The 15,641-nt window shown below is 50.3% G+C and overlaps 1 protein-coding gene across 1 annotated transcript in view; it reads left to right on the forward strand.

Moving 5' to 3' along the window:
* Window positions 1–6,456: 6,456 nt before the first annotated feature.
* The window catches only part of LOC115325769, a 77,618-nt gene continuing 68,433 nt past the window's right edge, over window positions 6,457–15,641 (forward strand). Inside the window, exons 1-2 of the mRNA XM_040208061.1 lie at window positions 6,457–6,541; window positions 8,563–8,856. Coding sequence (XP_040063995.1) covers window positions 6,457–6,541; window positions 8,563–8,856 — 379 coding nt within the window. The remainder of the gene's footprint in view (window positions 6,542–8,562; window positions 8,857–15,641) is intronic.

The following is a 15,641-nucleotide window of genomic DNA, read 5'->3' on the forward strand; positions in this document are numbered from 1 at the left end:
CTGGAGAAGAGCGTCACACGACACGTTTCGGGGATCTATTTCACGCTGCGGATAACGCGGGCCTTTTCACACTTCGACACTGGCGCCATCTAGAAGTCGCGCATTCAACCACGTCAGGAGCCGCGCGCCATCTGGTGTCTGAAACGGACGAATAAATAGAGGCACCGCATGAAGGAGAACTCCGCTAACTCTGCGGACGGATGTGACGTCGGCAATCCGAGAAACTCCGCCCTCGGCTCTAGCATCTAGGGGTGTCGCGAACTTTTGTCGAACCGAACTTTTAGGTCAGACTTTCCGGGTTCGACTTGGTTATGCCGGTTCGACGAACCTTCGACCTTTTAACTAGGGGTGTCGCGAACCGGCCGCGGTGCGAGTTCGACCAGGTTCGACTTTTTCTAACTTTTAGTGGAAAGTTCGACGAACCTTGTATCGAGGTTCGACTTGTTTGCGCATGCGCGTCAGGCTTGCTCGTTGGCTTCGGATTGGATGGTAATGGCTAAGAGATGAATTAAGTGCAGCGCTGATTGGCTATTTCAGTTAATACAGTACTGAAGAAGTTATTAACTTCTTCAGTGATTAGATTTAGTTTCTTTTAATTGCAGCTGTTCACAAAATGAAATAACCCTTTGCATAAAACAAAATTCTCAAAACCTAGACATGCTTGTATCAAGGGCTGGCCACACTGTCCACAAAGTCGAACCGGTCGAATCTGGCGAAAAGTTCGAAGGTTCGTCGAACCGGTTCGACCCAGTCGAACCCCGAAAGTTCGACCAAAAAATCTGGTTCGACAAAAGTTCGCGACACCCCTACTTTTAACCAGATTCGACCGGTTCGACTTTGTGGGCAGTGTGGCCAGACCTTGATTCAAGCATGTCTAAGTTTGGAGAAGTTTTTTATGCAAAAGGTTATGTTATATTTTTTGAACTGCTGCATTAAACGAAACTTATTTTAATCACTGAAGAAGCTAATACCTTAATTTCTTTGTACTGTATTAACTGAAATAACCAATCCGTGGTGCCCTTAATTCATCCCTTAGCCATCACCATCCAGTCCGAAGCCAACTGGCCAGCCTGTCACGCATGCGCATAGCGGTCGAACCTGAGTCGAATCTCTCTCGAACTTTTCACAAGGAGGTCGAAAAAGTCGAACCTGGTCGAACTGGAACCTCGACCGGTTCGCGACGCCCCTACTAGCATCCACGCAGACGGCGGAGAACCGTGAGGTATATCAATGTTACCAGCCGAATCTAGCGGTCGCAATCTCGGCAACAACGTTTAGAGGACGCTGAAAAGAGCGGGGCGCCGTAGTCGAGAGTAGTAAAGGGAGGCGCATATGAAGCGGCGGTATGCCGTTATGGCAGAAGCGTTGCTAGAAACGGACGACGACGACCTTCTACCTACTAAAAGAAGGTTCTGGGTGAAAGGTTGGATGGAGAAGAAAGAGCTTGGTGTACCGAACCAGTCGAACGAAGAGCTGGTAGACAGCGACTCCGTGGAGAATCGAAAACCCCTTCGGGTGCCCTTTGACATCTTCGTCGAACTACTGGCCCGCGTGTGCCTATCAGTGTCGTCATTAATCTTTGCCATTCTACCATCGCGCTACTACAACAGTAATGGCCCAGGCGATTCCGAAAGTGCGAAAAGGACGCGGTGGCCCCCGTGGCCAGACGAGGCAAAAGAGTATCGCTAAAAGCAGCTAAATGCGAACTACTCTGCCGCCCGTCCGCGGAGCTTTCATGCTGACAGAAAGAAGCCTCCTTGCCTCAGCCACGGGGGAAGACGCCGCCGGGAGGAGTCAAAAAGGGATGACGTATGTCTCACGTGATGCGCGATCCGCGGAGGAAAGTGGCGGATTTCTCCTTCGTGCGGATACCCCGTAATAGTGTATTCGCACGAGAGATATATCTTCGCGGCGAAAACTTGAAAAACCGGCTACGTCACAAACCTGCGAGGAGGAAAAGCCGCGTCGGAGAGGACGACACTCGGAGATAACCGGGCTAGCATTCGCACGACGGAATCGGCTCTGTTCTCCGTGGAGGCGCGGCGAAGAGCAAAATTGCCCGCCCCCTGTACTCACGCAGTTTTGCTAACACGTTGGTTCGAGGTATGTCCACGCGCACGATGGACCACCGGTTTCAGTCCATAGCCTCCAGATTTGACACAGATGCAGTTTTCACCACATGCGACACCGAGCAGATCTTTTCATGCCCATGTCCTGCGGCGCTGAATACATCGGCCAAATAGGTCGCTGCCTAAACGACCGGCTCCGGGAGCCTCACAAAGAAGTAGAGGAAGCCGCACCCAAAAGTCGGCAGTCGGCACCCGACAGACACGCAACGACGGTATTGTCGCTGATGCGCTTCCGACTTTGCCTCCACGACGACGCTGGTAAATCTTCGTGACCGCGTCGGGAGGACGATTATAAAAGCCCTTCGAATGGTGACGAGCCCGCAAATTATAGGCTCATCGTTTCTTTTTCTCAGAAAGACCTCTGGGCCCCGGCGGCTCGACAAATGCCCTTTTATTCCTAAATCCCCCCCCCCCCCCCCCCCTCGGACCTCTTTCTTCCAATGCTTGGAAGTCGTGGCATTAGCAAGTGCCCCATCCCACGAAAAAAAGTTCCTGGCTAGGGCCCTGGTGCAATCGACGAACTTTGCTTTGTGGCCAATGACTATAGCTGTTTGTTTTTGTTTTCATGTCTGTGTGTCTTTGTTTCAACAAATGTTTCTGGTGGTGTTTTTCCCTCACCATGCATTGGTTCTAAAAAGTAAGCTGGCAATATCCGCAAACAAAAAATGGATAACTTGATGCGAAATTCCCTAAAGCAAAACCCTTCATTGAAATAAAAAGAGATATTATATATGCTCATTATTTATATGTCCAAAACCGGCATGCGCACAGAAAGCAATGTAAAAAAAATCAACTACACATTTCATACATACCATCGCAACCAACAAACTACACGTCGCAGCATTTGAAATCTCGAAATCTAGATAAGGGCTGACAACCTGGGAAAAATAAAACATAATTAAATTTGTTAAATGCAACAACCCCCTTTTAGTTCATCTTTGTCCCCTCTAAGGTAGTTGTATATTCGAGCAGGCGCGTTTCAAACCAGTTGCGCCTCTCGAGTGATTGGCGCCGAAGGCGGCTTGCTATCAGCCTCCCGAAAATGGTGCACTCGTCATCTTCGGTAGGCGCTGCCAAGGCAGCCGCGATGGTATTGAGGGCGACTATCCTGTCGTCACAGCTTGTCTTGGCTGCCTTTTTTTGTCTCTTCTTTGGTAGCTGTGGCAGCTCCTACTGCTGCTCCTGGTCTGGCTCTAAAAGGGGTTCGGAGCCGTCGGCCAGAGCCTCGTCGGCCACAGAAAGCTCCGCGTCCTCGTCGGGAAACTCCTAAGTAAAAGAAATAAAATGTCACAAGGGAATAGTAAGCGGGTACCGCTCGGGACAAACAGAGAGAGAGTGAGATTAGGTTGCAAAACAATTGGTAGAGGGGACCCACCCTCGCTGTTCCGACTGTCACTGTCCTGCCTATGCGAGGTTCCACAGGCAAGTTGAGAAAGAGTATAAAGTAGAGTGGCAGAGAGAGAAAAATAATGAGCATGCTGGGAATAGAATATTGAAATCTGTCAGTTTGTAATAGTATGTACCATCTACAGGGTGTCACAAAAGAAAATTTACACGGTCTTTTTTACCGCAAAAATAAACTAGGCATCGCCGAACGCAAATTCTTCGCCCAAAGGTAGAGCTATAGGTCACAACCAGATGCCAAATTTTCAGCCCGATCCGATAACTTAATCAAAAGGTATAAGTGATTTTCTGAAAATTTCAATGGGAAAATGGCGGCGGACGGAGTTTTCAAACACATGGGGCTCTATGGCACCAGGAACCGAAAACGGGCAAAAATGGGCTCCATTTTCCCATTGAAATTTTCAGAAAATCACTTATAACTTTTGATTAAGTTATCGGATCGGGCTGAAAATTTGGCATCTGGTTGTGACCTCTAGCTCTACCTTTGGGCGGAGAATGAGCGTTCGGCGATGCCTAGTTTATTTTTGCGGTACAAAAGACCATGTAAATTTTCTTTTGTGACACCCTGTATATACCAACTCATTGTTTAGGCTTTGCTCACAGAAGCTGTGGGCACTGTGCAAGCGCAGGAGCCCATTTCTCAAAGAGAAGCGTATGAGCATGCGTGTATTAAACGGCTTCTGCTGTGGAATTCACACTGTATTGTGCATAAAAACAATATGTTGGTGTCTAAAAAAAAAAAAAGAAGGTGTGTAAAACAGAACTCATGAGAAGTGAATTACCTCTGGTATGCCAAGCACATGTCCTTTGGGTGGAGGTGGCCACTTCTGTTCCAGGAAGGAGAGAGCCCCAAAATATTTACACTTGCCCACATAATTTGGGGCTTCTTGTCCGCTTTTAACAAAGGTCTTTCGTTTTTTCTCGCCCATATACTGGCGTCTTTTATCATTAAAAATCTTCCTGATCTCCTCTGCGAAAGGAATAATAAGTAAACATTGTATGTGACGTTGAAGGCCTTTTTTCTTCACAGTTCGTGTACGGCAGCAAACCGAAATCATAAGTACGTAGCTACAAACGAAGCGCGGGGCTTCGAATGCTTTCTACTTAAAATACCCGACGTCCACAATTAGCTTGTTTGATCACGTCGCCTACACGCCGCAGTTCATAGCAGATTATTCACATCAGTCAGCACGACGCAAAGATGTTTGCTTTTGTAATTTTTTTTTTTTTTTGTAAATGACATTTTGCAGCAAACAAAGTGACAAGCCCACGCTCTAATTCTGTGCTCACTTTCGCCCTCACCAAGAGCATAATCGCCCCCCCACTTTGCTCGAGCAATTGCTCAGCTGAAGAACAATCACAGTTTGTTCACACGTACGCCGCGATCTTGAGTGCTTATGCGGGACGGACGAAATGTGCATTAGATATATACACGCCTGACACACAACTTTTAATACGCATAATTACATATTGTCATAAATACAAGATTGCACCGGGCACGCACAAGTACTTTCATACCTGCTTTCAAGCCGTCCAACTCCGGGAGTGTTTCCTTCAGGCGTTCGCAGATGCTTTGCGAATTGAGGCCCTTCTTGTGGACGTTTTTGTATCCCTCGTGTTCAAACCGCCACAGGCATTCATTTTCTTCTACAAGCAGAAACAGCTGAAAAAAGGCATCTTCTGACAGCGCTGGCTCGTTCTTCGCCATTCTTGTCCGGACGAGGAGACGCGAGAGGCGACGGGTATTCTGCGAACCGCCGACAGGTCCTCCGCGGCCGCCCGCGCTTATCCGCGGGGTGGGGGAAAAGAGGGACGCGAGTCACGTGACCTCCAAACTCGATGACATATGCCCTCTTCGAAGGCTGCTCCGCGGGAAAAAACTCCGTCTTGCGAATACACCATAAAGGGGCACTGACACCTCAAAGGTCGTGTTTGTTTGTGTTGTCAAGAACGATCCAAGTTGTAGTCATAGACAAATTAAAAGAAAATACCAAAACACAAAACATTTTCCCAAGCGCATGTACGTCTTTTTTTTTTAATTTTTGGCGCTCCTCTCTTTTATGTCTTACCTCTTCGCTTTTTTTTTAATTGTGATATAATCGATTATGAATTTTAGAATCTTTGTAATCAATATTTCTATAGTATTTATTAACGACATTCATAAAACAAGATTTTTTTTTTTTTAACACAAATGCAAACGCACTGCGGGCCGTTTTTTTTTTTTTTTTTTTTTTTAAGTATTGAAAATTCTTGTCCGGAGTGATGTCGCCTCCTGGCTTTCTATCCTTCTGGCAAAACGTAGTGGCGCTCGACGCATGTAGCACTGAGGATGATCGGTGAGTCGGTAAATTGGACGAAGTTCTCTTTTTAGGTGCCGAACGACCTCTCAGACTTCGAAAAGGAAATTGTCAAACGGTCAAAACAACTGGGTTTGGTGTCTGTGTACCGTAGTTTTAGTTGTGACTCCGCCGGGCAGCCGTTCACTGCGCGTTCTTTTCAATCTAAAACCTCACAGCGCTTTAAAACAAAAAAACAAAAAAAAAAAAAAAAACACTTGAGGTCGGTGAGCGTTCCTTAAAAGAACTTTAAACTCGAAAGTGAACAGCCGTCTGCTCACAGCGATAGGCGGCACGAACGGAGCTCTTGATCGCAGGACACAGGCGAACACGGCACCGGCGTGAAATAATAACACACAGTTGTTACACAGATATGTGTGAACATCAACCAGCTCGTCTGTTTACTTACTCTTTCTTCAATGGTTCACGCATCACATTTCTTACTAACAGTACTTTTATTATACTTTAGCCCTTAGAGCACGCTCATTTTTATTTCAGAACATTGAATAGAAATATAGCGTTGTCTGCTTGAATTGCCTGACAATTACGTTGGGTTGCGCTGATTTAAAAAAAAAAAGTCAATAAATATGTGGCTGTGGAAATCTCAGAGCACCGTTTCGGTGGCACTAATAACAATACTCCTTGAACTGTCCGCCCAAATTGCTGGACAAGGTGAGTTCTTCTTTTTATGTGTATTTATTAACGTAAACAAATTGCAGAAAATAGATATTCAGTCATGTATAGAATTATCAAGATAATATTAAGGCTCTGCCAAAATTATATGAGGTGCGATCCAAGAATATATGAGACTAGGTTTGTAACGCAAAAGAAGAGGACAGAGGTGATGCGGGCACGGCTGTCGAAGGCAGGGAGGGACCTTCATATCTCGTTATGCCAAAGCAATCGTGAACAACACAAAACCCGAGTTTTTCTAACCACGTGCACAAGCAATAGCGATTTCAGCATTAACTGCAAACCGGAGCGGCAGCGACCATCAGCTCTGTGTCAAAGTCGCAAATCTCAAACAAAAACCTTTGATAAAATTTGGGCTAGTTGGTGATGCATGTTTACGAGAAAAAAAGCGCGAACAAGACACAAGACAGAGAAGATGCACACAGACGGAGCGCTGTTTGTCTGTATCTTCTCTGTCCTGTGTCTTGTTTGCGCTGTCTCTTTCCCCTGTAAACAAGGACCTTTGAAATGACTTGGCATGCTTAGGTCTAAGAAGCTGTGAGGCGTGCTAGGTGTTTTGAGTGGCACGCGGGCTTTAAGAATTACATAAAGTCACTGGAAGACAAAGAGAGGCACGGGAAAGTCGCCCTACATAGCTTCGCCTCACAGTGATGTTTTTCCATTCTCGAATCGCAGGTGCCACTCAAATCCACTCGCACTCCTCACTGTTCCTTTGCCATAAGCTTGCTAAATAATTTTAAAGGTCTTTACTTGAAATTTGCCCAATTTGAAACAAAACTGATGTTTGCTCTCACTTTGGTTGGCAGTCCATACTAAAATATATATACATATTTTAGTATGGAGTGCAAACCAAAGCGGAGACAAACATCAGTTTTGCTTTAAACTCGGCAAATTTCAAGTAAAGACCTTCGAAAGTATGTAGCAAGCTTATGGCGCGAAAAGAATATATTGTTCTCGAGCACGTGTTCAAAAAGTTATCTGTAGAGCAGCTCCAAATACTCACTGGACGATGCTCTTTGGTGTAACGAGTCATAAACGTCCCTGCGTTCGTCAGCTGCGTGCGCATCACAGTGCTGCCTTTTTTTAGGCTACAAAACTAGTCGCCGAATTTTGGGATCGCACCTCGTATAACATCAGAAACGCGTTCAATAAAAGTTTCGCGCGCGTCGCGAAAAAAAGTTAAACGTAAACTATTAATTGTCAAAATTTATCTACGAGAAAGGCTACTGAGAGAATTTATTCATAATAGTTTCAGGTGAAAACACGTAACTTTGTCCACACAAACGCATGTTCGTGCTATAAACAAAATTGTAGCACATGTTTATAAAAAAAAGGGACGACTAAAAAATAAATAAAAACCTCTTAAACACTCAAATTTCTTTGAACATCACCTTTTCATATACCTAAATACGTTTACTTTAGGCACGTTTAGGCAACACACGGTTTCGTGTACTGCAGGCGAACGTTAGACTGCTGAAGATATATAGGCTGTCCCAGGAAAACTAAGCCTAAATAATGTACCCTCAATCAAGTCGTATTTTAAATAATGACGTCTATTACCATCCAAGTTAGCAAGGCGCGTGCTTTATGTTGCAGTTGTGGCACATACAGACACAATTTAAAGACTACACCTAATTGTCTTTTACTTGTGAAAATAGGCCCTTTAAGATAACATTATTTATAAAGGTATGGAAAATATACTTTCGAATTTTCTTGTTTTTACACTAAAACAACGAAAACAAGAGTAAATGAAGAAATAAAACTCGTAATTTGTCGTTTTTCGCTTCGTAAATTGTTAGGGTGTTACATACCGCTTGACTACTCTTTTCAAGAAAAGCTGTCGTGTTTTTGGCCTATGCACCGTACTATCGAAACTAATATCTTAAAAAATAATAATGAGACTCCATAAAGTCACTTACGTGGATTCAAGCGAAATTAGTCTGTCGCGTAAATACGACACGAAATCGAACATCAGTAAGGGTTATTTATTTTTATTACAGATCTACCGAGGTACTACGGGTCCTTCTATGCATCCGGGGAAATATTTCGAAGTAAATTCGAAGTAGCTACTGAAGAAGTAGTTTCTTCGGAAGAAGATTCTTCGGAAGAAGACTATTCTGAAGCAGATTTCTCGGAAGCAAAAGTGGAAATTAAATTGAAAGAAACCAACATCTTTGAGGAGGCATACGATGCGGTTGAACGCAAGGGCGCCCTTCGCATTACCTTGGATAAGGAGGTTATCGTGTTCTTCGAAGATTTCAATACAGGACATAAATTTGTGATCCATACGTCTGGTGAGTGGAATTTTACTACCAAACGTTTGCGTAAATTAAAATATAAAAAGTAATATTTTAGTTTTAACTGGGTTCGAGTGTACGGATATTTCTACTTTGTTGTTAGCATGCCTTGTCGCATAGTGAAGCTACTTTTGCTGATATTCCACAGAGACGCACCCGTTGGCATTGCAAATTTCAAAATTTCATATAGAGCAAATTTTCGGAGAATTGTAATACAACTAAAGCTGGGCGTCGATTAAAAATTGTAACCCGATTAATCGGCACCCTTTAATCAATGAATAAGTCGATTAATCGGTTTCGCTGATTTTCTTGCATTACATTTGTGGGTCGCTCTATTATACTGCTGCCGAGTCGGTCCCTGCCTGGTCCGCCCTCCCAAGAAGTCACACGAGCAAGGATTGATTCAAATCGTTTTACTGTTCGGCGTCTTGGTTCTGGGCCTGGCAGTCGCTGTCGTTGTCCTGACCGTGCCTGGCGGGATCCTCGTGCACTCTGTCACGCGCCCCGGGCCGCCGGCCACCGCTCCTGCCCCCTCGCGCGCCGTCGTCCTCCTCGGCTTCCCACAATTCAACCCCCCCCTCAAGGCCCGGTCTTCGGGGGGCCCCGGGTGCTCACTGGTTTTGGCCGAGGAGTTGTTCCACCTCGGCCATGGTGGCGTCGTCGGAAGTCGAGGGGGACGGAGGGGGCTGGTGTACGACACTCTTGGCTTGGGCCGCAAGATGTGGTGGCGGCCGATGTTGTGGGGGCCGTCGTGGTGGCGGGTCCGATAACAGCGGCTGCGGCAGCCGGTGCGGCGGCACGGTTTTTGGGGGGCCGGGCTGGCTGGACGGAGGCCAAGGCAGCGGGAGCCAGGAGGTCCGGGCGGCTTGCCCTCAGGGTCTGGACCGCTGCCGCCACGTTGTCCGGGAGGGGCTGTGCCTCCAGCAGGTCAGAATGGAGTCGACCTGCTTCGTGGGTCTCCAGATGTATTATCGGGACCCCGCACAGCCAGCAGGTGTCAGGCGCTCCCAAGACCCGTGGCGCCGCCGGCTGCGTGTGGCCACGGAACGGGAGTGGGACTTGGTGGTCGGGCTGGCCATGCGTTGGTCTGGGTTGATGCTTCCAACGCCGGCGGGAAACGAAGTGGACCGCCCCTCCTTCCTCCCACGCCGTCCACGTGGCCACGGTGTGGCAGGGGGGCCGACTCCAGGCAGGTCCCCCGGTCGTAAACGGACCCGCTCCGTGGTGCGGGGGCTCCGTCACGGACGGCCCTGCCTGGTGCCGCGATGTTGCTGCGGACGGCCCTGCCCCGTGCCGCGTAGGCCTGCCGGCTGCCGGGCTCGCGGTACCTGCGGAGCCCGGGCGGCGCTGGCCCGCTCCGCCGTTCGGCCATCCCCGGTGTTGACGCCTCCCCGGGCGGCCGCCCCGAGGGTTTGGTCGACCGGACCACTGGGGTCCAGCCGCCCCGGGGCCTGGCCCGTCCGGTGGGCCTCCTGGGTAAGGCCCCCTGGGGCGGTTTCTCCAAGGAGGCATCCTGTGTAGAAAGGACACTGTCAGACACCGGAAAATCATCACTTTCTGTGGCCGAATGTGGCGGCGGCGCTAGTTTTCATTCACTATGTTCCCCATCGCGACGGTAATACCCCTTCAAGTCCGCGATGTGAACTGGACCCGACTCCTCATTTGTATCACACCGAGTGAGTTTATAAGTAAGCCGTGACATTCGCGTCTTTACCCCATAGGGCCCTTCCCATCTATGAGCAAGCGATGCGGCGAAACCGCTAGCTGCGTTACTCAGAGGGTGGGTTCTTCTCAGGACCAAGTCACCAACCTTGAATTCCAAGTGCCTATGGCTCCTGTCATACTGCGCCGCTTGCTCGATCCTTGCGGCATCAAGATTCTCTCTGGCATCGTGCAGCGCCCCAGACAAGCGGTTCGTTAGCTGTTCCGCGTACCTAGAGAGCGGGCGTCCTGGTGTTCCTTGGTTGCTCCGTAACTCTTTCTCCAGCGGAGACGGGATCTCTTTACCCAGGTTCAGAAACGCTGGCGTGAAACCAGTCGATCTGTTCACAGTATTCCGGATGGCAAAACCCATCTCAGCGATGTGCTCATCCCAGTCTCGGTGTCTCTCCGTTAGTGCGATCAGCATGCTTTTGATATTCCGATTCACACGCTCAGTGATATTGACTTGGGGATGGTACGGTGTTGTCCTCTTGTGGTTTATGTTCAGCGCCAAGCAGGAGTCCACGAACACTTTACTAGTAAAATAACTAGCGTTATCACTAATGAGACACCTGGGTGTGCCGAAGCGTAGGAAAGTATCCAGTAACGTTTCCCAGATCCGCTCTGAAACCAGTTTCTTCGGTGGGTACAGCTCTGCCCACTTTGAGAAATGATCGGTAATAGCCAAGAGGTACTGGTTTCCCCGCGGACTTCTCGGCAGTGGGCCGATGATGTCGCAAGCGACGATCTCCCACGGGTAGTGACTCTCCACCGACTGCATCAAGCCCGGAGGCTTGCCCCCTCTGGGCTTCGCTTTGTGGCAGGCTGGACAGCTGCGGGCGTATCGGAGTGCGTCTTGCCTCATCCCCGGCCAGGTCGCGGCGCGGCATAACTTATGAAAAGTCTTGCTGCCACTGCCATGACCTGCCAGAGCCGAGTCGTGAAAGTACCCGATAAACCTCTTCCGTAGCTTCCTGGGAATCACCACCCTGAAGGGAGACTCATTACCCTCCCCTTCATCGATCGTTGGGATGTAGCGAAGCAATAAGCCGTCTTCGCCCAGCAGATATGAATCAAATTGATCATTAACTCGACCGCCAGCCTTCCCGGTGTCAAGCGCAATTTCAGCCAGTTTACCCAGCACCCGCTGGCAAAAACCATCTGCTTTCTGGGCCTCGACAAGCTCTTCCTTGCTGACCACTTCACCCCAAGCGACGATCCTTTGCTCCTTCGTGCCGCGCGCTAAGGCTGCTACGAGTACCGGTTACTTCGCCTCCTCCCAACCGTCCGTGAGGGACCTCACCCCTGCATCCGGAGACATCCTCCTGTTCTTCCCGCGCTTCTCGTTAGACTCTGGTTGCGTCACCTCCTCCCAACCATCATCCTGGGGCGCCCGAGAGAGCGCATCCGCGACCTTGTTGGTCGATCCCTTTCGGTACTCAACCGTGTACGAGTAGCGCTGCAAGGTTAGTACCCAGCGGGCCAGCCTTCCCGCGGGCTCTTTTAGCCTCTGAATCTAGGTAAGTGCTGCGTGATCAGTCTGAATAACGAAAGTCGTACCGTCTAAATAGAGGTCAAACTTCTTCAGAGCAAACATGACGGCCAACCCCTCCTTTTCCGTCACGCTGTAGTTGCGTTCCGACGGTGTGAGCGTTCGACTAGCGAATGCCACAGGGCGCAACTGTCCATCGTGCTCCTGTAGCAATACTGCTCCGACACCGTAGTCGCTCGCATCTGTGTGCACAACAAAATGCCGATTAAGATCTGGTAACCGAAGGCTAGCGGTGCTTGCTATTGCCCTCGCGAGAGACGAGAAGGCAGCACCCTGCTCTGAACCCCAGACCCACCTTGAGCCTTTCCGGAGCAGCAGATCCAAAGGCCGCGCTAGCTCCGCGCACATCGGGATGAACTGTCGGTAAAAGCCAACCATCCCCAGAAACCTTTGAAGGCTCTTTACATCGTGCGGTGGTGGATAATCGAGAATGGCCCTCAATTTCTCATCGTTCGGCTTCAAGGTACCATTGTCTACGACAAAGCCTAAAAGATTTACATTTGAGGCGGCCAGTTGCACCTTTTTTGGATTAATTGTTAGACCGGCCTCACTCATTCGCCTTAAGACGATCTCGAGATGAGTTAGGTGCTCTTTGAACGACTTGGAGAATACCACAACGTCATCCATGTAGGCCATGGCGAAGTTAAATTTCGCATCGCCCAGCACGATGTCCATGAGCCGTTGGAAACTCGACGGCGAGTTCGACAACCCAAACGGAAGACGCGTAAACTTAAATAACCCCCTGTAACAGGTGAACGCCGTCTTTTGGACATCGTCTGGCGCCACCTGGATCTGGAGAAAGCCCCTGCTACAATCCAGCGTGGTGAAAACCCTCGCGCCTCCAAGCGAATACATTATAGACTCAATAGAGGGAAAAGGATACGCGTCCCTTCTAGTGACCTCATTAAGTCTTCGGTAATCAACGCAAAGGCGCGCGGTGCCGTCTTTCTTTGGCGCCAAAACTACTGGAAACGCCCAGGGACTCTGCGATGGCCGCACCGCCCCTGTGTCCAGCATCTCGTCGAGAGCCGCGTCTAGGAGGGCCCGTTTATGTACGCTTAGTGGTCTAGGATTACACCCCCACGGCCTGGCCTCTCCTGTATCTATCTTATGTTGTAAAACAGTCGTAAGCCCCGGTCTCTCGGTAAACATAGCTGCGTGTTGGGACAAGGCGTTCGCTAGCATCCGCCGTTGGTCGGCGGGCCCATCGAAAGACGCAATTATCATTTCGACGTTCCCGGGCACGACTCGCGCAGCTAATACCTGCTCCTGGTGTGACGCAGCGAGCGAACGTTCCATTCCCTGCACCAGAGATGATGGGGCAACAAAGGGAATAAGAGGAGAAAACGCACTATAACGATACCCGTTGTTCCTTAAGTCCAGGATTATGCCCTCACGACAGACGAAGTCCTGCCCCAAAATAACAGGAATCGACATACCGGGCAAGTATACGAAACGTTGACTCCTTCGTCTGCCGTCGAGGCCAAGGTGAAGGCGCATCGCCCCTTGCGCTTCGGCCAATCCTGTCGCTAAACGCAGCGGAGTTACAAGTTCCCGCGCGCAAAGGTTCCTGTTACGGCAGTCCTCGTACATATTATCGCCAATTAGAGAAAGGGTAGAACCGGTGTCAATTAGTGCCGATTATTCTCTACCACCGATCTCTACACGCACGTACGGGCCCTTCTCAGGTGTCGTGCTCTGAGCCCGACACGCCGACGGGGCCATCGCCACGCGGTCGCCGGCCACAATTTCAGCCCTGTCGGCACACTGATACTGGGCCTCGGCAGCGGCCTGCAACCTCGACTCAGAGGACCTGATTAGTGGCGCCGGCCTCTGGCGTTTCCCTGGGAACCCTGAGAACCAGACGCTACCCACGTGCAATGCCGCCTGATGTGCCCAAGACGGTGACAGTTGTAACACCTGACTTGTGGCCGGTCGTTACGCGCAACCTGTCCATCGTTACTCTCACGCGACACTTCATCTGTGGCAAACCGCGGTGAGTCATGATTCCCGCGACTGTCGTGACCAGTCGCGCCTCTGCGGTGGTTGACCACTGCGCCACCCCTACGGTTCTGCACTCGGGCCGAGTTTGCGTTGGCTGCCCTGCGCCTTTGCTCGTAAGCGAAGGGGTCCAAAGCCCGGGGCGTTATAGTTACCCCGTGACCGCGCTCCGCAACGGCCGTATACGCTGTCCGCGACTCAATGTGAGTGTCTGCGGCGCGTCCTGCCCACGCGCATCTTGGCTCTAGGGACTCCTCGGCCCTCGGAGGGGGGTGGTACTGCAGCTCAGCGAGCAAGCCCGCTTGGACCGTTCGTGCCTCTCTGGCAAGTGATTCCAGATCCGCGAAATCCCGTCCGCGCAGATAGGCTTTGAATCTAGGGTGACATTGCCGTATCGCTCTAGCTACCTTCTCTGCGTCGGACGCGAATGGCTCGGCCCTCGAGTAGAGCTCCTGGAGCGCGCGAACGTACTCCACGAGGCTCTCGTCGGGGTGCTGAGTGCGATTAGCTAGTTCGTCCCTAATCCGCATCTCGTAATCAGGGGGAAAAAAATTCCTCCCTAAACCGCGTCCGGAAGTCCGCCATCGATAGAAACGGTCGTTGCAACCGTCTCCAGCGCGACGCGTCGCCCGTCAACGCGATTGGCACGATCTGCACCAAGGCCGTTTCGTCTGATGCTCCCAACGCGGCTACATACGCGTCTAAGCCCTGTAAGAAATCGTGGACCGATTTCCCGTCGGAATATCCCGCGTAGGTCGGCGTCGGTACGGACAACCGTGGTCGGGGCAGAGACATAGGCGCGGCACTCGCGACTCCTGGAGTCGTCGCGATTTGTCGCGAGAACGTCTCCATCATCGCCGTCATGGCGCGCATAAACTCGCCGACGTCTGCCGCGCCTCCAGCTGGAGCTGGTGGTAAAATCCCAGCATCTGGAGATGCTCGCGTACTAGAGCCTTCTCCGGCCCCCGCAGCGTCAGTCGGTTCCTGAGTTCCGCTCTCAGACGAGCCGTCCTCGTCCCTATTGGGGGTCGACCTCGTCTTGGGGGGCATCGTTAGCGTTTACCCTTCTACACCACGCTGAACGCTCAATAGATCTGTGTGACTCCCCGGGACGAACAGAACAAGCAGCAGACCAATCGGGCCCCACGTTGGAAGCGCCAGTTATGTGGGTCGCTCTATTATACTGCTGCCCAATCGGTCCCTGCCTGGTCCGCCCTCCCAAGAAGTCACACGAGCAAGGATTGATTCAAATCGTTTTACTGTTCGGCGTCTTGGTTCTGGGCCTGGCAGTCGCTGTCGTTGTCCTGACCGTGCCTGGCGGAATCCTCGTGCACTCTGTCACGCGCCCCGGGCCGCCGGCCACCGCTCCTGCCCCCTCGCGCGCCGTCGTCCTCCTCGGCTTCCCACACATTTCAGAGGGTCAAATTAAAATTTTCGCGATTACATGTTTTTTATAACTATGCGATAAACGGAGGAATATGTATATTTTCCATTATGGTACAAATTTGATGTTTATCCAGAACAATCC

This window comes from Ixodes scapularis, unplaced genomic scaffold, assembly GCF_016920785.2.
Source record: "Ixodes scapularis isolate PalLabHiFi unplaced genomic scaffold, ASM1692078v2 PGA_scaffold2__306_contigs__length_199485367, whole genome shotgun sequence".
In the NCBI taxonomy this organism is placed as follows: Eukaryota; Metazoa; Arthropoda; class Arachnida; order Ixodida; family Ixodidae; genus Ixodes; species Ixodes scapularis.